Source organism: Carex rostrata, chromosome 11, assembly GCF_964058835.1.
Source record: "Carex rostrata chromosome 11, lpCarRost1.2, whole genome shotgun sequence".
NCBI classification, from domain to species: domain Eukaryota; kingdom Viridiplantae; phylum Streptophyta; class Magnoliopsida; order Poales; family Cyperaceae; genus Carex; species Carex rostrata.
In genome coordinates this window covers 7,182,977-7,207,183 of record NC_135928.1, presented here as the reverse complement: position 1 = coordinate 7,207,183, position 24,207 = coordinate 7,182,977, and the positions used below count along the sequence as shown (strand labels likewise).

General features: G+C 38.4%; 1 protein-coding gene across 1 annotated transcript; it reads left to right on the top strand.

Moving 5' to 3' along the window:
• The first annotated feature begins 12,826 nt into the window (after positions 1 to 12,826).
• Positions 12,827 to 18,208, top strand: LOC144561387 (uncharacterized). The gene is made up of 2 exons (XM_078310355.1): positions 12,827 to 13,018; positions 13,235 to 18,208. Exons 1-2 carry the CDS (start codon positions 12,827 to 12,829, stop codon positions 18,206 to 18,208), a joined length of 5,166 nt encoding a protein of 1,721 aa, XP_078166481.1.
• The last annotated feature ends 5,999 nt before the right edge of the window (positions 18,209 to 24,207 follow it).

Here is a 24,207-nt window from a genome sequence, read left to right as displayed (position 1 = left end):
AGTACTTGAGGCAAAGTTATTAGAACCAGATGCTTAAATGGCATGATGGTTAAGATTATTCAGTAAAGAAAAAAAATGATAAGTCCCTTGTAAAATTGAATTTTTTTAAATTTGTTAAACTTTATCATTTTTACATACAGTATTTTTTTTACTTCCACTATAAAATAAAACTGAGGAGGGACAATTACATCTTTTTTGGTGACACCAAATTACACTCTCGATTTTCAAAGTTTTCAAAGTTTAAATAGTCGATCCAAATCGTTCAACATAATAGATATATTAAAATGTACTTGCAGATCAAATTTTATATTTTTTGAATTTTTTTTACTATTTATTAAGTATTTAACAAAATTGTTATTTTTAGACAATTGAATTTTTGTATCCATCTTAATAAATAGTAAAAAAAATTTAAAAATATAATATTTAATCTGCAAGCACATTTAACATATCCATCATGTTGAACGGTTTGAATCGACTGTCTGAACTATGAAAATATAAAGTATAATCCGGTATTACAAAAAAAATATATAATTGGATCCCCCCTTGATAAAATTACACTATACTAAATTATTCAGTCCCTCAATTTCTAATAAATCCTTTCCGCACGTGACACTGATATTTTGAGCGACAGGGACAAAAATAAATAATGAATATTCCTTGATTGCATTGCAATGAACATACACAGATAGATCAATTTAACCTAATCAAATCAGCTGAGACATTTATTAGAACCAGATTGATCATAAACTCCATCGGTGCTCTGATTATTGGTTCATTAAAATTGCTTGAATTATATGATGGTTGGATTATTCAATATATTGATTTGAGTATGACCAAGAGGTGCTTGAATTTTTTTTGAAGCCCCTCATAAATTGAAAATTTATAATTTTTGTCAGTTAATTTTTTTTTTTTTTGCATGTATTAATATTTTTTAGCCCCCACAACTTAGAAATGCACCTTATTGAGCTAAAATTCTAAAACTCTAAAATTTTGTGTTCTTTATTATTTAAGCAGGACATTCATCAGTTTTGAACCAACATCAAAATTGTTTAGCTTTTCATGAAAAAAAAAATTCAATAGGTTAAGTTTTCACGACCTCTTCGTTGTTGACCAATAAAATTTCCATTTGATACATGTCTTATTTAAAAAAAGGAGAACAAAACTATAATTTATTAATTTTAGGATTAATTTCCTATGTGTCCTTAAAGACTTCTTCAATTTCTTATTTATCCCTACACTCTTTGTTATTTTCAATATATCCCTTAATTCTTTTTATTTTTATTTTTTTCTTTTTACCCATAAAGTTAATTACTCAAATTTAAATATTATTAAGATTTATCTTTTCCAATTACAGCTTTAGAGGGGTACCGTTCACCACACAGCCAGTCTCGGGCGGCACTTGATCAGTTGTCCTGCTCAGGTGAGATGGTTGATCCTGATAACCAAGGAATCAAGGATGGACCCATTTGTTATTGTATTTTCCGCTCTTGCTCCTCTATTTCTTGTTATGAAAGACTTGATCAGGGAGGCAGTGTCCAGCCTCGCTGTTGTTTTTGTGTAAGCCCCTCAAAGTGGCTTAATCTGGAATGAAGCACTCATTTGCATAGTTCGTAAATGCAGACCGTCGATTTGGAGGAGCCACATGGCACAATCAGTCAATCTAAGGGGTGTTTAATATTTGCACATGTAATACCAATACCATTACCCTGGGAATTAAAATATCTATAAAGGCAATTATGTACAACAATTATTTATTCATTTTTGTGCTCACATGATAATCTAGTAGTATTGAACCTCTAATTTAAAATATTTTGTATACTGTGATATAATTTTTTTTTTGTTAATTGCGAAGTTTCATATGGCATCAATATATATCGGTCAATTCCACTCACGAATTGGTACCAGCAAATTTATTCAATGCTAAAGTGCCTACAAGTTTATTCAAGCTACTAACAATTGTTAACTTAACGACATTATCAAGTTTATTCATTCGAGCTTCTACAAGTTTATATATTTAAGTTGTCGGTAAAAGTATACAAACCTTTATAAGCAAGGACAAGAGTATAATTGGAAAAGATAGATTTTAATAACATTTAAATGTGACTAATTAATTTTATGGGTAAAAAAAATAGAAAGAGTTAAGGAATATATTGAATATAACAAAGAGTGCAAAGATAAATAAGAAATTGAAGAAGTCTTGAAGGGTACATAGAAAATTAACCCTCAATTTTATTATTGGAGTTTAATAATTAAATAGTAGTGTTGTGAGGTTTCAAATACCCAATTGTTTCCGTGCCCACTCATATTTCACATTTTTATCTCTGGTTTAAAAGTGCAAACACTTGATCGGAACCGCTTAAGATGATATCTATATTAAAATGTACACAAAGACAAAATGTAATATTTTTTTAATTTTTTTTACGATTTGTTTAGATAAGTACAAAATCAGAAAATTGTGAACCATTTAAAATTAGTAATTTTGTACCTATTTAAAAAATTAATAAATAAATTTTAAAAAATGTTAAATTTAATCTCAAGTATATTTTAATATAGATATCATATTGAAAGGTTCAAATCGACTATTTAAATCTTAAAAACATAAGAAACAAAAATGTGGAACATAATTCAGAGTTGGAACAGTAGAGCATTTTAACCTTACTAAAATGTAATATGCGTACTAATGTTATTATACTTCTCCTTCGAAAAAAAAAAATCACCGAACATCTTGAGAATCATACGTATGTAACGTATCACACAAATATTTAATTTTTGTCCAAAGAATTTAAAAAAATATTGTAACATTTTGCAAAATACAAATAAGAAATTAATATTGGACATAATATACGAAACACTTGAATGTAATTTTCGATAAAATAGGTAATATTAGAAAATTTCTCTTGGTATAAATTATAATCCTTTCTTTCTTTGCTGGATAAGAAACCGACCATATCAGAAGATAAAGATGTCGTATGTTTGTTTCACTTTTCCCTGTTTCGTCTCCTCTCCAGTTTTACACGATTCTATCTCATGATTCCATTAATAGACTGGAGTGCATCTCGACGGGATGTTTCGGATCAGATTTAATTCTTTACAGTTATCAAATCGACTTCGAACGACTAATTCAAACTGTTCAAATCGATTTACATTATGAGTGATATATAAACTTTTTTATATTTTTGAGTTATTTTAGTATCAAATCAAGCGGTAAAAATATTACAAAATAAATGTATTAAAATTAACTTAAAAACTCACACATTTGACCGCTTGACTTAATACTAAATAAATTTGAAAAGTTATAAATTTTACATGTAAACGCACAACTAATGAAGTAGATCGGTTTGAATAGTTTGGATTCACTGTTTGAAGTCGATTTGATAGCTTTTAGAATTGGTGTTATATAGGCTAAAATGACACTGATGTTATATTAGCCAAACTCTTTAATAGAGCTTAAAGCTTTGAGCGTCCGATTATTCCGATCTACAAATAAATGCCGCGTAATTCAAGACGAACCGAACCAAACCGTTTTAATGTTTGCGCGCGGTTCGCTTCTCGTTTCTCTGCCTCACCCGGCCCCTAAAAATGGGCAAAGATATTGAGAGTAGTTTTTTCTACACAGCGTACAAATAATGTGCAGCGAGGCGTTGGCTCTATTGTATATGCACTGCACGAAGCAAAAACTATTCTGTCAATATCTTTACCAATAAAAAATAGAAACGGTTTGCCAGATGCAAAAATCTGAAACAATAGTTCAAAACTTGTGGAATTTAATTATTTCTAAAGCAATGTTACAATTATTTAATAGGGTCCGAAAAAAATGGAAACTAAACCAAGTCCTTTCTTCTAGAATTTATGTATCATATTCGATAAGATTATTTATTTCAGAGATGTGTTGATAGATCAGATACGGTTTTCCAGATGAAAAATCCGAAACAATAGTAGAAAACTTGTGGAATTTAATTATTTCTAAAGCGATGTTACAATCATTTAATAGGGTCCGTGCATATTGTTGCCTGTGGTCCAGCTATTTTAAACCATACAACTTTTTCCAATAGATCCTTTTATCCGCCGTGACATTGATGTTTTTGGGCAACAATGAAAAAAATAGACGATGAATGTTGTTTGAGTGTATTGCAATGAAAATAGACAGATCAATTTAACCTAATCAAATTACTTGAGGCGAAGTTATTAGAACCAGATGCTCAAATGGCATGATTGTTAAGATTATTCAGTAAAGAAAAAAAAAAATGACAAGTCCCTTGTAAAATTGATTTTTTTTTAAAATTTGTTAAACTTTATAATTTTTACATACAGTATTTTTTTTTTGTACTTCCACTATAAAATAAAATAAAATTATACTATACATTCGGGTCCTCAATTTCTAATAAATCATTTCCTCACGTGACATTGATATTTTGAGCGACAAGGACAAAAATAAATGATGAATATTGTTTGATTGCATTGCAATGAACCAATGTTGTAAATAACGGAATGCGGTCGTTAGACGGACGGAGTACCGTCAAGCGATTAATTGGTATGCGGCCGATTAATTGAAATTATGTGGACAATTTAACGTTTTTATTAAATTTATGTATATATATCATAATTTATTAAAAATAAATTATTTAACTCATTAAACTTATCAAATAAACTTAATTTAACTTAATTTCATTATTATGACAAGACACTACACTTTTTTTTTAACGCACAAACACTTTACATGAGTCAGTAACACATTTATTTAATGAAAAAAAAATTCTAGAGTTAAATTTTTTTCAAATACTAATAACATATTATGTGAAAGAAATGAAACATTCCAACATAAAATCACTAAATTTAGTTTATAATAATAACTTAATTTCATAAATGAATATGTCGTATTAATTGAAAAAATTACATCGATAATTAGTAAAAAGATATATATGCTAAATAAATAGAAGAAAAATTAATTAATTTTAAAGTAAGTAAGAAGAGAAAACATATATAAAAAATATTGAACGTATGTTCAAGCACAAAAAAAACTACGATATATGATTTATAAAACTTATTATCACACACTATAACATAAAAAATAGTCAATGTGAAAAAAAATTTGCTGAAAATAATTGGAATAAACGGGAATAATCGGCCGATTAATCGGTAAAACGGCTGATTAATCGATAAATCGGCCGATTAATCAGAAAAAACGATCAATTAATCGGGTCCCACCGCAAACATGCCTCCGTTATGGATAGGCGTGACGGTTTGACCACCGTCATGGGCCTTTTTTACAACTGCAATGAACATGCATAGATAGATCAATTTAACCTAATCAAATCAGTTGAGACAGTTATTAGAACCAGTAATTTTGTGCCGAACTAAAAAATACTAAATAAAATTTAAAAAATATAAAATTTTGATCAAGTATATTTTAATATAGATATCATATTGAACGGTTCAGGTTGACTATTTAAATATCAAAACCGGAAGAAAGAAAATAAAAAAAAGGGTTCCAGAAACAAACAAAAAAATCCCTCGTAAATTCAAAATTTATAAATTTGTTAAACTATAATTTTTATATGCAGTAATATTTTTTTACTTTCATTATAAAATAAAATTTCACTAAACTATATTATCCAGTTCCTCCATTTCTAATAAATTATTTTCGCGCGTGACATTGATATTTTGAGCGACAAGAACAAAAAAAATGATGAATACTGCTTGATTGTACTGCAATGAACATAGACAGCTAGATCAATTTAACCTAATCGAATCAGTCGACAGTCGAGACAGTTATTACAACCAGATCGATCATAAACTCGATCGGTGCTATAATTATTAGTTCATTGAAAGTGCAGGGATTATACGATTGTTGGATAATTCGGTGCATAGATAAGACATTAAGACCAAGGGGTGGATGGCCCAAATTTTTTATTAATATCTAAAATAATAGAGGAGGGATCAAGTTATATTTTTTGGAATTTTTTTACTATTTATTAAGATGGGTACAAAATTCAATAGTTTGAATTTGGCCAGTTTTTGTACCCATCTTAATAAATAGTAAAAAAATTTCAAAAAATGTAAAATTTGGTCTCCAAGCACATTTTATTGTAGAGATCACATCTAACGGTTTGAATTGACGATTTGAACTTTGAAAAAGTAGAAAATAGTTGTTGTAACTTGATCCCTCCTCAAAATAATATTAGATTTCTAAATCTATACATGTTTTGGATAAAATTTTAAATCTCTTCAACCCGGTAAATAATTTTTCAGAAACAAGTCTATATCCGATAAATTGTTCAACGGATTCAGAAATTGTCTTTCCAGTGAATAATTTATTTGAAATATGATTTTTTTTAATTAAAAATAATATGTTATGATTTTTTTAGTTTTGTCGATTAAAATATTAAAAATATTTGTATATTTCTTTGAAAATAGATGAAATACTATATAATTGAATTTATTAGAAACACTGCGACAGATAATCCGGATCAACATTTTTTCAAGCCGAATTTTTTACGGTTGTAAGAAAAATTATAATATTTCTTTGTGAATTGTTGAAAAAAAATATTTTGAATTTGAGTTATTGATTCCGGTTCAAAAGTTACTTTTGGGTATATAAAGAAATTATTGTGGTCTTTCTAGTATATTCAAAATTTAAGGTACTCCATCTATATTAAAAAAATGATTTGACATCATTCGACAGAGTCGAAATGTCAAATTTTTTTTTTCAAAAATAAGACTTTTCTTATAATTTAAATATACTAGAGGACCACAATAAATTTTTTTATTTACCCAGAAGTGACTTTTGAACTGGGATAAATAACTCAGATCCAAAATATTTTTATTTCTTTCCAGTAACCCACAAAAATATTAAAAAATTTCTTACAGCTGCAAAAAATTTGACATGAAAAATGTTGGTCCGGATTATTTGTCGCAGTTTTTCTAATAAATTCAATTATATAGTATTCTATCTATTTTCAGAAAAATATAAATATATTTCTAATATTTCAATAAAAAATAAAAAAAGCATAACATCTTCCATTTAATTAAAAAAAAAAAAATCAGAAAATCATATTTCCAGTAAATTACTGGAAATAGGATTTTCGGTAAATTAGTCACCAAAAGTAGGATTTCAAATTAGGTGAATAATTTACTGAAAATAAGACTTGTTTCCGGTAAATTATTTACTGGATTGGACAAATATGAAAATTTTGTCCAAAACGTGTGTAGATTTCAAAATTTGATATATCTTTGGATATTAATAAAAAATTCGGCTGGATGGGAGTAAGGAAAAAATATGTTAAGCCCATCATAAATTGAAAATTGAAAATTTTGTCTGTTAAACTTTGTATTTTTTGCATGCATTGATATTTTTTTAGCTCCCCACAACTTATAAATACACCTTATTCAAACTAAAAATCTATATTTTTGTATTTTTATTATATAAATAGAATATATATCAAATTTGAACTAACATTAAAATTATATAGCTTCTCATCAAAAAAAATTTAAATTTTAATGGGTTTAGGTTTGACGACCTAGTCATTGTTGACAAATAGAATTACAATTTGATGTGTCCTTTGAAAAACGGAGAAGAAAACTATAATTTATTAGTTTTATTATTGGACTTTTATAATTAAATATAAGTGTCGTAAATGTAATGAGTAGAGTTAAAACGTCTCATTGTTTTCGTGTCCTACTTATATTTGATATTTTTATCTTTGTTTTCAAAGTACAAATACTTGATCATAATCGCTCATCGTGATATTCATATTAAATGTGCATAAAGACCAACTTTTATATATTTTTTGAATTTTTTACTATTTGTTTAAATAGATACAATATCAGAAGATTCTGGATCATTTAAAATTAGTAATTTCGTATCAATCTAAACAAAGTAAACAAATTAAAAATATATATATATAAAATTTGGTTTCCCAGTACAATTTAATATATATTTCATATTAAACCAAATTAATTATTTAAACTTTGAAAACAAAAATAAAGATGCTGAAAATTTGGTCTCCTAGTACCTGACTCATCAACTTTTTAGTTCTTCGACAAGTTTATTGTGCATTCATATATTCACACAGAAAATGTCACACCCCGAAACAAGGGGTCATGCAGTTACGCTGTAAATACATAGTTTCCTATATACTTACAAGGCAATTACGAAATATAATTCCAAATAAGCATTGCATTTCGCCAAAATTACCATTTAAATAGAACTAGTGTAATATGTTTATAATACCATATTTTTAAAACAAACCATTTTATAAACAGTAACATTTACACCTCCTACATACCATTACAGTAACAATTACACAAACTATTTATAACGTACAGTTAAACGAAAACATATAATAATATTTCACAATGTTTACAAAGCAACACATTTCACAAGTTTTATAAAGGAACAAGGTCTGGCTGAAAAGACTATACAACAAAACACTATACAATGGTTCAACCAGTAAACAAAAGCTGTCACGATAACATGGCATATCTATACCTACACGGCTTACTGCTCACACGATGCACGGGATCCCTATTCTTGCTTTCCTGAAATAAAAACCCCAAGGGGGAAGAGGGGTGAGAAACTTGTCAACCGTTTCTCAATGCAAAATTTTATTTAAGGCTACTGGATTTGTAAGAAATCCATTACCAGAACTAAATAGTCACAATATTCCAATATCAAGTTAGATATTCATTAATAATGAATGCAAATGCTCAAGAATGAGATTCAACAAATATCACATTCAAAGATAATTAAAGAAGTATTATTCAAAATATTTGGACCTAAACGATAAAATTACTAAGTCAGGTTATGAATGATAGATATCAGACATCTATCATCTTTGGCTTAACAGTTCTATTATTTCTGGTTTATAGTCAAACATACATATCAATTCAATGAATCAGATTGACAATAATATATTCCAATAATATGCAATAGATTGTCACCCTTACCGAAAAGTGACAAATAAAACATTTGATATACCACAGTTTTACTATTTTTGCAATCACAATTTACATTATCCTCTACCCAACCGGTACTGGGTTGAGTTGAGGTCATTCAATGTATGCGCATATGGATCCTGAATCAAAGTCTAGCGTCGACTCTAGACTTTGCAGTAAACAATAAAGTAAATCAATTTAATACCGTGGTCCCATTCAATTATCAGAAACGAGAGAACAGATAATGGATAAAACAATACCAAAATGATAAATCATCACAGTTATAACAATTCAAGTATGCTTTTAGCTTACCTTATGCAAATGATGCAACGATGCTTTCAATCAGAAATTCAACATGCTAATATGCACAGTTATTTAGTTCTTAGAAATAAAAATCAAGATAGATCCCATGAACCCCGCACCTGATCACGTAAGATGCGTAGAGGATCAGCTATCACTAGATTCCGAACTTCTGACGATCCCGTTAAGTCGTGCTCGATAGGGTCTATGCCTATGTTAACATAGTATAGGTGAATTAATAAAATAAAATCATATGAACTAAGTAAATCTTATAAAAATACTTTCACTAATTAAACTTCTAGATCCAATATATAAATCACATTAAGACTTCTACTTTTCTAATCCGGTGTATAAGTTTCATATGCATATGCATATTTCATTTCCAACACTTGATTTCCAATTTTTTATAACTTGAATTTCTCATGAACTTGTATCATTTCATTTTAAACACAATTATAAATCTTCACAGCTAGTAATGTATCAATGTTACTCTAGTATGCATTTTAGTACCCTTGATGGTCACTAAATTAGGAAATTTTGCAAGTTCAACCCTTAAACCTTGAAATATACCATAACCTAGAATAAGCACTGGTACAGAATGGTACTGGTGTCAAGAGATGTAAATTTAATAATCAAACACTTCCAACTCTATATTTTAACAAGAAAATTGGTACAATAAAATATTGGTACCATACTAGGTTTAAGGCATACATGATCCCAAATCAGATTTGGTACCAAATCAATGATAATAAGAAAACATAATTTACTCAAACCTACTATTTAAATCATATTCAAGTCAAGGTAAAAGAAAGGTATCCAAATTCTAATCAATTTAAGAGGAAAAATCAGAGAATCGATTCAACAAGCAAGGAACTTACTTCACTATACACTATCAGTAGTTGAAGGAAAATAAATAGTAATTGACAATAGCTCCAATTTTCAACAACTAAGCTAGAGAGAAATTTACCCTAGCGGCTCGTGAAAGGGACGGATATAAACACAAATTTAACATAGAAGAAGAAAGTGAAAATGCGGTGGTAGAAGTAAAAAATGAAATATCTCAAGAGGATAGAGAATAAGTTTATATTATTTTATTCCATTTTATTGAGCTGCTGCTTTTCTTTCCTATAAGGCCGTAGGCCTAGTTTTCATATAAACAAATATACAACTTTGAAGATTTTTAATTGGTCAATGATACCATACTTAGATTAAAGAATAAATTTTCAAAGTTTATAATTTCCAGATTTTTCATGATTCGGGGAATTGCATAATTTAATTGAAATTTTGTTAATTTAATCATTCATATTATTATATTCACTCTATAATGAAAATGATTTTGATGCTTAACCAATCAATCAATATAAAATCCTGTAAAGCATCAGAAAATTTAGAATTTTTAAACCTATTTTTAGTTTAACATTTTGAATTTTATTTTTATAAATTTCACAATGTTACAGAAAAATTGTCCAGAAAGTTGTTAAACGGGTTGAAGTAGTCTGATCCATGCGTGTTACAATTTTTTGTTTTTTAATGTTTATCCTACTCGATTACTGAAGGATGATTTTAGTTGGATCGGATTTATTTATAGAGTCAAATCATTTATAATGCCATTGCCATATAGTATGAAAAGTTCGCTTGGATAGAAGCGCGAACATTTTTTTTTTTTTTTGGGTTTGGTTTGAAGTGCGAACAATTCCATGAAGCATTAAGCATGAAGTTTATTATTTTAAGATTCCGATTTTTTATTTTTGAAATTTCATTATACCCCTCAAATACCTCAAAATTATATATTTTCCCTTCTAAAATTCATAATATCACATTTACCCTTTTCAATTTCAAAAATTTACAAATTTACCCTTGTTAATTTATAAACATTCGATTTTACCCTCATTAAAATAAAAATAAAAATACGCGGTTCTTCTAATTAGCATGTTTGTGAGGAATAATCACTTATTGGGTCTGGTTCATTTGATTTTCAACCATACAACAAAGTTTGGCTTAAATGATTTGGTTTTATTTTTATTTGAATGGATCGGTTTGTTTGAATCTGTGAATTACTTCAATTTTGTATATCTGGTTTGATTTAGATTTTTTGAAACCGGACAAATTACTCTATATGGTTCCTTTTTCATATATAATTCATATTATTTCTATAATCATTAAATGTATTTGGTTCGGTTTAGTTTTTTTTTAATTACTTTAGTTTTTATATTTGGCTCGGTTTAGGCTTATATATACAATTCATATTCATTTTTATGATTATTAAACATATTTGTGTATGTACTGAGTTTTGACTTTTAAAATCTAACTTCTCTTATTTCGGTTCAACCAAACAAACGAAAATTTAATTTGGTTATTTTGGTTCAGTTGTTATTCAAATGCAAGATTTAATTCAGTTATAACATATTATATCTCTTAAAACCAAATAAAATTTGTGTTTGGCTTTTATAATTCGGTTTTAACCGAACCGACACAATGAACACCTCTAATTGTGTATGCGTCAGAAGTAAAAATTGAAATGTTTGTTCTCACTAACTGACCAATTACATTGTATACACATGCTGCATATTTTCTTTAAATGAATTCTAATACAAAAAAATAAATTTGTACAAAATTTAAATTGAAAAGAGTAAATATAATATTATGAATTTTAGAGAGAAAAAAATAACTAATTTCAATACGTTTGAGGGGTATATATAATTTCGAGATTCTTAAATGTACATTCTTTTTTTATACCCTAATTGTGTCTATCAGGTTATTAAATGTACATTTTTCAAAAGGTTTTTTTTTTTTTTTTTGAGAAGAAAACGGTGTCTGTAACAGCAAACATGGCCTCATCTCTCATGGGCTCATGGCCCTGACCGCCTACCAGCATTGATTGGAGATCTCCTGTTTCGTTCTTTCTAACCATGTGCCATTCATAATCCACCAATTCCCGTTTATGTCAGAGTTTTTGTTTGCTTTCCTCTCAAAACTTTCTTCTTTTTTAAATAAAAAAAAAGACTGATATTTATCAGACACGAATTTGGGCCATACATACATTGGTCCATGTAAACAAGGCCTTAGAAGAATGGATTTGGGTCATGAATTACCCGGTTTCGGATCCCGGAATGGGTCAGGCCGGGACTAAGAATAAGATTCTCATCCCCAGTCAAGCCTGCTCGGCATAACCAAGGCCCGAGGCCTATCCAGGGCGATCCCGAACAAAGCGAGACGAGCCCAAAACTGACCCGGTCGGAAGGCCTCCTTGGCGGGATCAACCTATGGGCGTCCGCAGGGACGCCACGAAAGACAATATGCGGACTCTGACAATTCTGACAGCACAGAATGATTGTCAGAGAATAATCTATATAAGCCCCAAATCCCGGGGTATTAAGGGCTGGACATTTGGACAATTAAAGGTACCAACAGGTTATAGTACGAGTACCTCCATAATTACCTTAAGTTCCCATTGCGAGACTCGAACCAGGCTCTTCGGAGTTGGGACGAGTCGAGCCACCGAAGCCACCAAAACCTTACGGTCTCGTTCTCCGGGACTTGATCCGTATCAACCACCGTGGGGCCACACTAAGTTTTACCTCCTGAGTTTTAGATGACGCAAGAAGGGACGGGAGGAGACCTGGAGACATTACCTCTAGGAATGCCTTTAGACCCTTCCGAAACTCTTCCTAACCCACCAACGGGCAACAATACTCGGCCTTTTGCCGATGTTGCGACCAATCCGAGACCTATTGCCCCACCGTCGAGAGGGGGAAATGTCGTCCCGCCTAATGCTGACTTCTCGGTCAATCCGAGACCAGTCGTTCCGCCTCTGTCGGGAGGGCAACTTCCCCCCCTTTACACTCCCCAAGTAGGGCAACAGCCGCCATCGGACCCATACAGCCAGATGTTCTCGTATTCCTATACTCCACAAATATTTTCATATCCCCCATCATACGCTTATGCGCACCTTACCTATCCGCACACCTAATACACTTATCAAACCCATCCAACAATACAGGGCCAATACTCCGCTCCTGCCCTCGCTTACATCCCACATCCCTCACCAGCTGGTCAAAGAGAGCCCGTAGCGCCGATCCGCCCAACTATTTCTCATCTAGGTCTCCAACTTAACAATCCGGATCGTGACAGAATAGGTCCCGGCATCCCGATCCGTAACCTGGATGAAGAATTCTATAATGTCAGAACCGAAAGGAGCGGCGAAAGTTCCACTGCTCGAGAAACAGGGCACGCGGAACGATCGCAACCAGAACACCTCGTGGACAATCCCGAAGGGACAGGGCCGGCATCAGCGGGGGGTAACAGAAGAGAGATTGCGGGGGATAACGCCGAACTCCAACGGGAAGAGGAAGATAGACGCCAGCGGTCCCCCCCAAATGAGAACGCTGTTGATGGGCGAGATCGTCGACCACGTTCTCTGCGAAGGCAAGCCTCTCGTCGCAATGCCGAAACGTCCCCCCAGAGGAACAAGGAACGTTTCCCCCCCGGAGATAGGGACAGACGGAGACGTCACAGGAATGACAGACGAAAGCGACAGAATTCCCACGAGAGAGGGGGGTTCCGTGATAAACACGGACAACAAGAGAAACACAAGTCCGGGAGCCCGACTGGAAGGCTGAGTTTGACGCAAATAGAGGAGATGATCCAGGTACGAGTGGCAGCCAAGCTTGAGGAATACGAATCGAAGAAGTCGGGACGGTGTACTTATACCATGAATGAGGAAGATGGCCCTTTGGCACCTGGAGTGTATGCCGAGTCGATGGTTGACTTCAAGTACCCCAACCACCTCCCTTCTTTCCGGGGGAGTGGAGACTCTCAAGATCCGCAAAGTTTCATTTTTGGCTTCCGAGAGCGGCTTCGCCTCCAAGGAGCTTCAGACTCAGTAATGTGCCGCGTTTTCACCACGTGTCTGGAAGACGAAGCTTGGGAGTGGTACATGCGACTACCACGCAAATCCATCAACAGGTTTGACGATCTAGTCAAGGCCTTTCTGACCAGGTACTTGGCGGTCCGCCAACCCAGAGTCACTTGCGAGATGTTGTTCGACATAGAACAAGGACCGAAAGAAGGAACCGGCAAATTCTTGGAGCGGTTCATGCATGCTTCCAGGAAGGTACACGATCTAAACGAAGAAGTTGCAATCGCAGCCTTACGAAAAGGACTTCGGCGAGGCGGAGTCGGAACATTAAGACATGACGCCCATCTCAAGGAGATACATACCTTCGGCGAATTCCTAAAATTAGCAGAGGGATATATCAGGGCAGAGAACGATGCCCGAGATACAGTACACTCAAGGTCTCGGTCACCCCGACAACCCAGTAATGGCTGGCAAGGACGGAACATTGGTTTACAGAGCAATCGTGTAGAAAGGCGACAGAAGAATATCTTTCCAAATAAACTTGAACCCTTTCGGCGACCAGACGATCCTCGCCAGGACAGCCGCGATAAGCAAGAAACCCGGCCGCGTAATAATGAATACCGACAACACTACACTAATTACGCGAAGTTTAATACCAGCGCACCTGAGCTATATCATGTCACTCTCGAGAGATTTCGCATGCCTCGCCCCTTGCCGAAAGCCATTTTTGAGGTAAAGAACAGCAATGCGAAGTGTCTGTTCCATGGATTTTACGGGCATTCCACAGTAGATTGTCAACAGCTGCGAGATATCTTGGAATGCCTAGCTAGGGAGGGAAAATTGCCCGAATTTCTCGATCCGAGGTTTTTTCAGCAATACAAAAGAAGGTACGATGGGACAGGACAAGACTACCGAAAGAAAATCCCTTACCGAGATGATTACGCGGGGCCAAGGCATCCGTTACCCCACACCCGCGATAACCATCGCGCGGAACAACGGCAGCAGAGTCCTCCACATATTCCCGTGATACACGTTATTAGCGGGGGACATAGAGATACCGCTTACAAGCCTAAAGCTCGTCACGGCGTTAAACCAATCCCGACAGTCATGGTAGTTGAGCAAGAAATAGACCGGAAGCGACCTCGATGCGATGAGGTCATTTCCTTCTCAGAAAAAGACATGAAACACGTGACATGGCCTCACGAGGACCCGATCGTCCTGTCGCTCAAGATAGGAATACACCGGGTAAAGCGTATCTTGATTGATACGGGAAGTTCGACAGACATTTTGTACTGGTCCACGTTCAAACAAATGAGGGGTAAGATGATGGAACTTCAAGGGGGCATTTCTCCCCTAGTGGGATTTACGGGCGATACCTTACAACCGCGTGGTATCGCCCAGTTCAAGGTCATTTTCGGCACTTCTCCAAGAACCGTAGAGGTGTTGGTCGAATTTCTCATTGTAAATGCCCCATCGACGTATAACGCAATCATTGGACGGAGTACCCTGAATAAAATCGGCGCAATAGTGTCATCCCCGCACCTAAAAGTGAAGTTCCATACACCGGCTGGAGTCGGTGAGAAATGCGGGCAGCAAGATGTTGCGCGGGAATGTTACATGACCTCTATTCGCGAAACAGGTGGTGGTGCACGTCAAGTCGACAGAGGCAATTCGAGCAAGCATAAAGGCAAGGGCCAAAAGAACGAGTTTATGCCACCCGGCACCGTGTTAGTCCTAGACCCCAAGGACCAGAGCCCTCCGCGACCTGCGGAACCCGTTGATGAAGTTGACCAGGTAGAGGTCGCGCCCGGCAAGTTGCTAAATGTTGGCAAAGCAATCACAGGCAAGGCAAGAGATGCCCTACTTGAGTTTCTTCGTGAGAACCTGTCCATCTTCGCTTGGTCCCCAGCCGACATGCCAGAGATTCCGCGAGACATCGCCGAGCATAGGCTATGCATCAGGCACGATGCCAAGCTCGTCCGACAGAAGAAACGGAACATGGGTCCTGAACGAAGGCTGGCTGTCCAACGAGAAGTGGAGAAATTGCTGGAGGCAGGTTTCATCCGTCCCGTCCAACACCCCGAGTGGACTGCCAATCCAGTACTGGTCAAAAAATCTAATGGTGATTGGCGGATGTGCATCGACTACACAGATCTCAACAAGGCCTGCCCGATGGACCCTTTCCCCATGCCGAAAATCGACCAACTAGTGGACTCCACTTCGGGACACGCGTACCTCAGTTTTATGGACGCTTTCTCTGGGTACAACCAGATAATGATGCACGAGGCTGATGAGGAGAAGACTTCGTTTATTACTAACTTTGGTCTTTATTGTTACAGGGTCATGTCATTCGGACTGAAAAATGCCGGGGCCACATTCCAACGGATGATCAACACTGTCTGCAAACCACAACTTGGGCGCAACCTCGAAGCATACATGGATGACCTTCTAGTCAAAAGTATGACTGACGCGGGACATATCGAGGATTTGAAAGAGACTTTCGACACTTTAAATGGGGCCCGTATGAAGTTGAATCCAAAAAAGAGCTTCTTCGGTCTTACTGGGGGCAAGTTTCTGGGGTTCATGGTTTCCCTAAGGGGAATAGAAATCCACCCCTCTAAATCCCAAGCGATTCTAGACATGACACCCCCAAAGAACTTGAAGGAATTACAAACCCTTACGGGACGACTAGTCGCTCTGAACAGGTTCATAGCAAGACTAGGCGATGTCTGTTTCCCTTTCTTCAAGGCTATGCGCAAGTCGGCCCGTTTCGAGTGGACACAAGAGTGTGCCGCTGCCTTCGAACAAGTAAAACAGTATCTCGCCAAGCCTCCTTGCCTCAGCCGACCTGCCGATGGAGAAACACTGGTGCTCTATATTGCTACTACTTGTCATGCGGTCAGTGCAGCCCTCGTTCGTGAAGATAAGAATGAACAATGCCCAATTTATTTTGTCTCGCACGTCCTCCGGGACGCCGAAACCAGGTACTCCCAATTGGAGAAGGCTGCATACGCATTGGTGGTGGCAGCTAGAAAGCTGCGCCCGTATTTTCAGTCACATCCCATCAAAGTCTACACTAGCATTCCGCTCAAAAAGGCTTTCACTAATTTCGATTCCTCTGGCCGACTGTTGTCCTGGGCCCTGGAATTATCCGAGTTCGACATTTCATTTCTCCCACAGACAGCTATCAAATCGCAAATTTTCGCCGACTTCATAGCAGAATACTCCGGTACCCCGGACCCGACCGACGGAAAATGGACTATTTATGTTGATGGTGCTGCTTCTATCCAAGGTGCCGGAGCGGGCATTTCCTTGACAGGACCCATGGGCGAGACCCTGAACTACGCTATGCATTTCCTTTTCCCCGTCACTAATAACACAGCAGAGTATGAAGCTATGATAGCAGGGCTTAAGTTGGCCAAGGAATTGGGAGCGAAGGGGATTCATCTTCATAGTGATTCTGAACTAGCTGTAAAGCAAATCAATGCCGAAATTCGGGTTGATAATGAAAGGCTGCGCAGGTACCATGATCAACTCCGGTCTCTAATGAAGTTATTCGACAAAGTCGAGATTGTCCATATCCCCCGCAACAGGAACTGTCAAGCCGATGCCTTGTCTAAACTCGGCGCGGCAGGTAACCTCGACAAAGATAAACCTATCATTGTGATGGAAGTCCCGATGTCCAGTATCGACACCGGCGCCGGGAGTATATCCGTAATCAATGACGCCGGAGTCACATGGTTCACGCCGATGTGGACCTTCCTCACTACCGGCAATCTCCCGAGCGACATGGCAGAGGCACGCCGGTTGAAGAAGATTGCCCCCCTTTACTCGATCTTTAACAATCAACTCTACAAGCGAGGCTATCTCCGCCCTTGGTTAAAATGCCTCCGCGAAGATAAGGCACAAGAAATATTGGCTGAAACACATGAGGGAATCTGTGGCAGCCATCAAGGCGCCAAGACCCTCGCCAAGCGAATACTCCGTGCTGGATTCTACTGGCCAACAATCCATCAGGATGCAGCCAACCTAGTCCGCAAATGTGAACGATGTCAGTTCCATTGCAAGTTAAGCAACACTCCGGCTTACGACCAGGTGTCTATCTCCAGTGCATGACCGTTCGATCTATGAGGGATTGATCTTGTCGGCCCTTTTCCCACAGCAGTTATATAGAGGAGATGGATGGTGGTCGCAGTGGAATATTTCACCAAGTGGGTTGAAGCCGAAGCTTTGGCAACCATTGTTATCACATTATTAGACCTATCATTTCGACTTGTTTCCATACGAAAATCTATGTTTTGAACCAACAAAGGGTGCCTTTTACATTGAACATCCATAGAATGTGGTACTGCTAAGTTTTGGTTCTTACTTTGCAGGGATCAGGCGAAATTGGGCAAAATCAGGCAATTGGCAGACTTCAGGAAGCTCTGATGCGAGTCGCATTCATATGATGCGAGTCGCATCCAAGCCCAAAGCGACCTGCGATGCGACCCTCACTGCTCTCTCTTGAAGACCATCTGATGCGAGTCGCATCCACATGATGCGAGTCGCATCAATTGTTGCCGCCCAGTTCAAATTAAATCTGACAAGCTGTTACACCCCAAAGGGGTATATAGAACAAAGTTTCAATACACCAAAAGATGTACAGTTTAAACCTTGACCTAACTATGATTCAGACTGCAAGTGCACAGTCCTATCTTGGTAGTAAAGTCAGGTATCGATCCACAGGGACGGGACTCAATTACTAAACTTGGCTTAGACTCGAATTGGTTAAGTACTAGAAGTGAGAAAGGGGTGTTTTGAGTATTTAATGTTCCTAACAATTCAATCAATCAATTCTAAGTAAAGAAAGCGATATAAACTTGGTTTTGGTTTATGGTAAGAGGCGCTTCATGGATTTCGGATTTCATTTCTGTTTTGCCTCAGTCTGTCCGACCTAAGAGGTCCGACCTTAGGTCCGACCTTGGTTGGTCCGACATTAGGTCCGGCCTTTGTGGTCCGAGTCGGACAATGAGGTCGGACCAGACTGAGTTAATGTACCAGATTGCTGGTACCAGGTACAAATCTTGTGTGTAGGGTTCATCTGACCATACCTAATGTTCCTAAACCTCAACTATCGTATATTGGTTCGTTAACTTGGTATAGAACTGCAGTTTTTACCCTCTAAGGTCTCTAATCCTCAACTTTCGTGTTTTGGTTCAATTCACCTTAGTTGCTTGTTGGAATTCTAAAGGTATCCTCTAATCCATCGATTAGAGGAGATGTTCACCTGTCGGTTACAGATCGGGTTCACCTTTCGGTTCACTACTCCTACCTCAATTGCTTGGTTTGGTTCAAGAAAAGGTAATGGTTACATAACCTTGGTAGATGTGATCAAGCATCCATAGGCACACCATATACAATCAAGAAAGACAGATCAAGCAAGTAAAATCAGTTCAATCACAAGCAAACAAACACAATCAAGATTCAATACAAGGATTCAACAATTCAATACAATACAAAACAAGAAAATAGATCCTAATCCATGAAACTAGGTCAACTACTCATCCATAGATCTAGAGATCAAAGAAAGTAAAGAGAGAGGGAAAGCCATGGCAGAATGGAGATGGAGGAGGAGAGAATTCGCAATCCGTCGATCTCTTTGAGCTCCCTTCCTTCTTCTCCAAGTCTTCTCCAAGATTCCTTCAATTGCTCCTTCTATTGCTCCTCTCAGATCTCAATTTTTACTGGAAATGGTCGTTTTTTTTCTCTCCCCTTGGAAAGAGCGAATCCCGCCTATTTATAGGGTTTGAATCGTCCTGACAGCTGTCAGCTGAAATAGAGCTGTTCTGCGAAGGCTGGTCCGACCCGGACATAACTCTGGTCCGACTCGGACCAAGAGGGTCGGACAGAGGCGGTCGGATCAGGGGTCGGACCATGGAGGTCGGACAAGAGAGGTCGGATCAGGGGTCGGACCATGGAGGTCGGACCGAAAGGTTGAAGCGCTTGTTTCCACCTTAATCTTGCTCGTATCCTGCAAAACAAGAACAAACTCACAGCAGTACCAAATCTTGGCATATTTCAATGAAACACAGCTGATTAAACAGTTTAAAGCAATTGTCTGGTATGAAATCAGGACCGAAATGTAGATATATTTGCGGGATATCAAACTCCCCCAAGCTGAACCTTTGCTTGTCCTCAAGCAAAAGATTCAAACTTAGGTAGATGGCTGGACTAAATGACCTAATATGCAGATACAATCCTAAATGTGAATATTTACGTGAGTTTGCTAAAATCGAGAACTTTTAAAATCATTTTTGTCAATAACTTGGACATCCCTTAAATAAATTCTAATTCACCCCACGAATTGGCCAATCGAATGTCATATTTTGAGATGCTTTAAGGGTTGTAAAGACTAGTCATTTGAAATGATCAATTCTTTCATTCTACTAAGCCTATGCCCTCATTTGTGGTGATTTTATTTCATTTTCCCTCCCCCAAGCTTGGAACAAGCTTAGGATAGAAAGTTGCGAACTTTGTGTGTTGGTACATGCAAAATTTTCTTTATTTGGGAGACGAGCTCAAAGGCGCCCAATTGGACTTATTGCTAGTACCCTTATTTTCTCCATCTTTTCATTTTCTTTTCTTTTTCTTTTTTTTTTCTTTTTCTCTTTTTTTTTTTTTTTTTTTTTTTCTTTCTTTTCTTTTCCTTTTTTTCTTTTCCTTTTTTTCTTTTTCTTTTTGCACGTACCATGAATACACACATCCATTGGTATTCATTCATACCAATGGATACTCCAATCCTTCTATATTTAAAAATCCCATTTCCTTATTTAAAAGGCACAGTTCAGTTCTAAATGATTTTCCTTGATACAAGTCTAATGTTTCATCTTTTCAATTGCTTTAAAACATCTCATCCTAAGCAATTCTTTGGTCAACTATGGGGTTAGTTCAAATCATTCAGGGTTATCCTAATTAAAACAGAAATTTTTCTAAAAATCCTCAATTCTAGCAATCCAAGCAAATTTTCACCTAAAAATGCAACTGAAAAACTAAAAATGCAACTAGAAAGTGCAACTAAAAAGTAAACATGATCTAATATGATAAAGCGAAAGTCTTCCCCCCCAAGCTTAGTCTGAGCATTGTCCTCAATGCTTCAAGACTGAAAGATAGAAAGATGTAAAACTCGGGGATAGGAAAGCAAACCTGATCAGTAGTCATACTCGTCAGCTGGTGGTGGCATGCCTGGCCAGTAGCCATACTCCTCATAGTAACGCCAGTCCCTCAGCTGGTCCTCTACAGACTCGAGGCGAGATCCCTGCGCGCGCAGCTCAACCTGAATATCGACGAGTGTGTCGCTCTGCGCAGTCTGTATATCTCGGATGTCACTGAAAGCGGCACGCTGCTCAATCCTCATGTCTGAAATGAGGCGGTACAAGTCGTGGATGGTGGGATCAGGTGGATATGAGGGTGCGGCAGTAGAGGTAGAGGCACCGGCAGCAAAGGAGGAGAAACCTCCTACAAAAGTGGAAGGGCCGGTGGCGAAGGTGGAAGGGCCAGCAAAGGTGGATGGGCCAGCGAAGAGAGTGGATGGACTGGCAAAGGTGGGTGGATGTGGAAAAGCACAGGTGGATGTGCCAGCAGCGAAGGTGGAAGGGTGAGGAGAAACGTGTGACCGCAGAGGAGAGCGCGGGTGGGTCGGCAGAGGAGACTGAGGAGGATCAGCTGGACCCTCATCGCGCTGAGGAGACTGGTGTACATCCGCCATCGCCACATCAGTATGTAGAGGAGAAGGGGGTAAGGGACGAGCAGCTCGAGATGGTCTGCGGAAGAACCAGGTGCTGCTGTCATCGAAATCGAGGGAGACAGGGAAAGGCATGCGATAACTGGTCTTAGTATCTGGCATGACCCAGGCATAGTAGGGTCCAGTAGGTCCTTGCTCGATCTGGATGAACTTGTAGCTGCGGAAATTCTCGAGGGTGAAATGTCCCGGACCTTTGCATAGCTTATCTCTGGCGATCTGAAGTCCCAATTTCTCCGCAATCAGAGTGACATATGCAGAGATAGTGATGGACCCACCTCCCTTCGTGGCGCTCTGCAAATGAATCCAGTGCTTGATCATGAGGAGCATTAGGTCGGGCCGCTCTAGCTCGTCGGCAGGACGGAGCATGTGATCCAGCAACTGCAGATCGTCGACATTAGCACGGGCTAAAGTCTCGCCACGTGCAAAGAATGTGCCGCCAATAATCCTCAGGATGCAGCGGAGAACAGGATGGGAGACGTTGAGGCTCTTGTACTGCCTATTGATCACAGATCCTGCCCTCATACCAGAGATCAACTGCCAGAAATGGTCTCTATCAAGGTCCCCAGAGAAGGAGAGAGAGTCAGTGGTGGGGTCCGCCTGGAAACCAAACCACTCACGCATGGTGGAGAGCCATACACGGTGAGTCTCGCTGCAGAGACGGAACTTGATGTAAGGGATGTCCCGTCTGTTGTACTTGAGCTCGAGAGAGGAGAGGAACTCGAGGGTGCTCAACTCGTATCCTTTCTGAGCGATGGCCCAGAAAGCGGGGGTAAACCCGATCCGACCGGTAAGACGAAGGAACTCCTCCTCAAGTCCCAGAGACTGCAGCGTCGTGAAGTCTACAATCCTAGTATTGACAATCTCCTTCTGGCGCAGAACATCAAAGCGCTCGAACTGACGACGTGAAGTGATGGGGAAGTACTCAGCGATGTACTCATCCGCCCTAGCAGTAGTGTCAGAGGAGACGTCGTCGGTGCCAAAGGAGCTGGAATGAGAGCCCGAGCCAGAATGAGCAGGCTGAGCGGGCTGGGCAGGCTGAGAAGAAGCAGACCCTGAAGAACGAGAAGAAGTGGCAGAAGGAAGGTAGTCGGACGCAGAGGCGGTACGCTGACGGGACTGAGAGCCGACTGTGGCGCGAGATGGAGAGTGGTCAGCGTCGGCGTCAGATGGAATGCTAGCGGTCTCACCGTCGCCAGAACCAGAGGGCGAAGGCGTATGTGTGCGTTGCGCGGCCTCTTCTTGTGCTCGTTGCGCGGCCTCCGCGAATTGAGCACGAATGCGTTCCTGCCGCTGCAGTTGAGCGTGCTTGGCGCGGCGTTCGTTCAATGGGTCAGACATGGTTAGGGTTTGACCAGACTTTGGTTTGATCAGACTTTGGTTTGACCTGTGGTCTGACCTAATGTGGTCCGACCTACTGTGGTCCGAGTCGGACAAGGGAGGGTGGGACAGGGGGTCGGACTGGTTGAGGTCAGACAGGGGGTCGGACTGGTTGAGGTCAGACAGGATTTTGGTCCGAGTCGGACTGGTAGAGGTCGGACCAGATCTAGGGTTTGCAGTTCCTTGGTACCAGAATCAATGGAAAACCAGTTAAACCGAAAAATCTAAACTACAACCTAAATCTAAACCTAAAATCTAACGAAATGATGAAGAAAAGGAGAAGAAAACCTACCTCGGTCCTGCGGCGATCCCCTTTGTGCTGTGCTCTGGTGCGTGAAAGAGAAGGGAAACGGCGGAGAGGGCGGAGAAAGAAACAGAGGCGGCGGCGCTGTGCTTCGCTGGTTCGGCTGGTCGGACGAGAGAGAGGGCTTGGTTGGGTCGGACTGAGTGTGAGAGGGAGAGAATGAAGGGACGGACGGGTGTTAAATAGGGAGTCCGAATTAAATGCCCGAGCGGACGCGTCTGTTCGTCTGCACAAGTCTGGTCCGACTCGGACATAAGTGTGGTCCGACTCGGACCAGAAAATGTCGGACCAGAGGTTGGACCAGAAGGAGTCGGACCTCAAGAGGTCGGACCAGAAGGGGTCGGACCTCAAGGGGTTGGACCAGCTTTGATTAAATTAGTTCTTCTCTCTTTTGATCGTCTCAAATCGTCAAAATGCAAATGCAAATGCACACCTATCTAAAATGCAAAAACGAGTAAAATGGCTTGGGTTGCCTCCCAAGAAGCGCTCGTTTTAGGTCTCGAGCTCGACCGTCTCTTTTTTCAATTTGCAGGTGGGGCAGGATCAGAAAGATCCAATTCCATGCGCTCGTCTTGAGGATGGTCAGCAATGTAATGCTTGAGACGCTGACCATTGACCTTAAATGTTTGCCCTTCCTTGTTCTCAATTTCA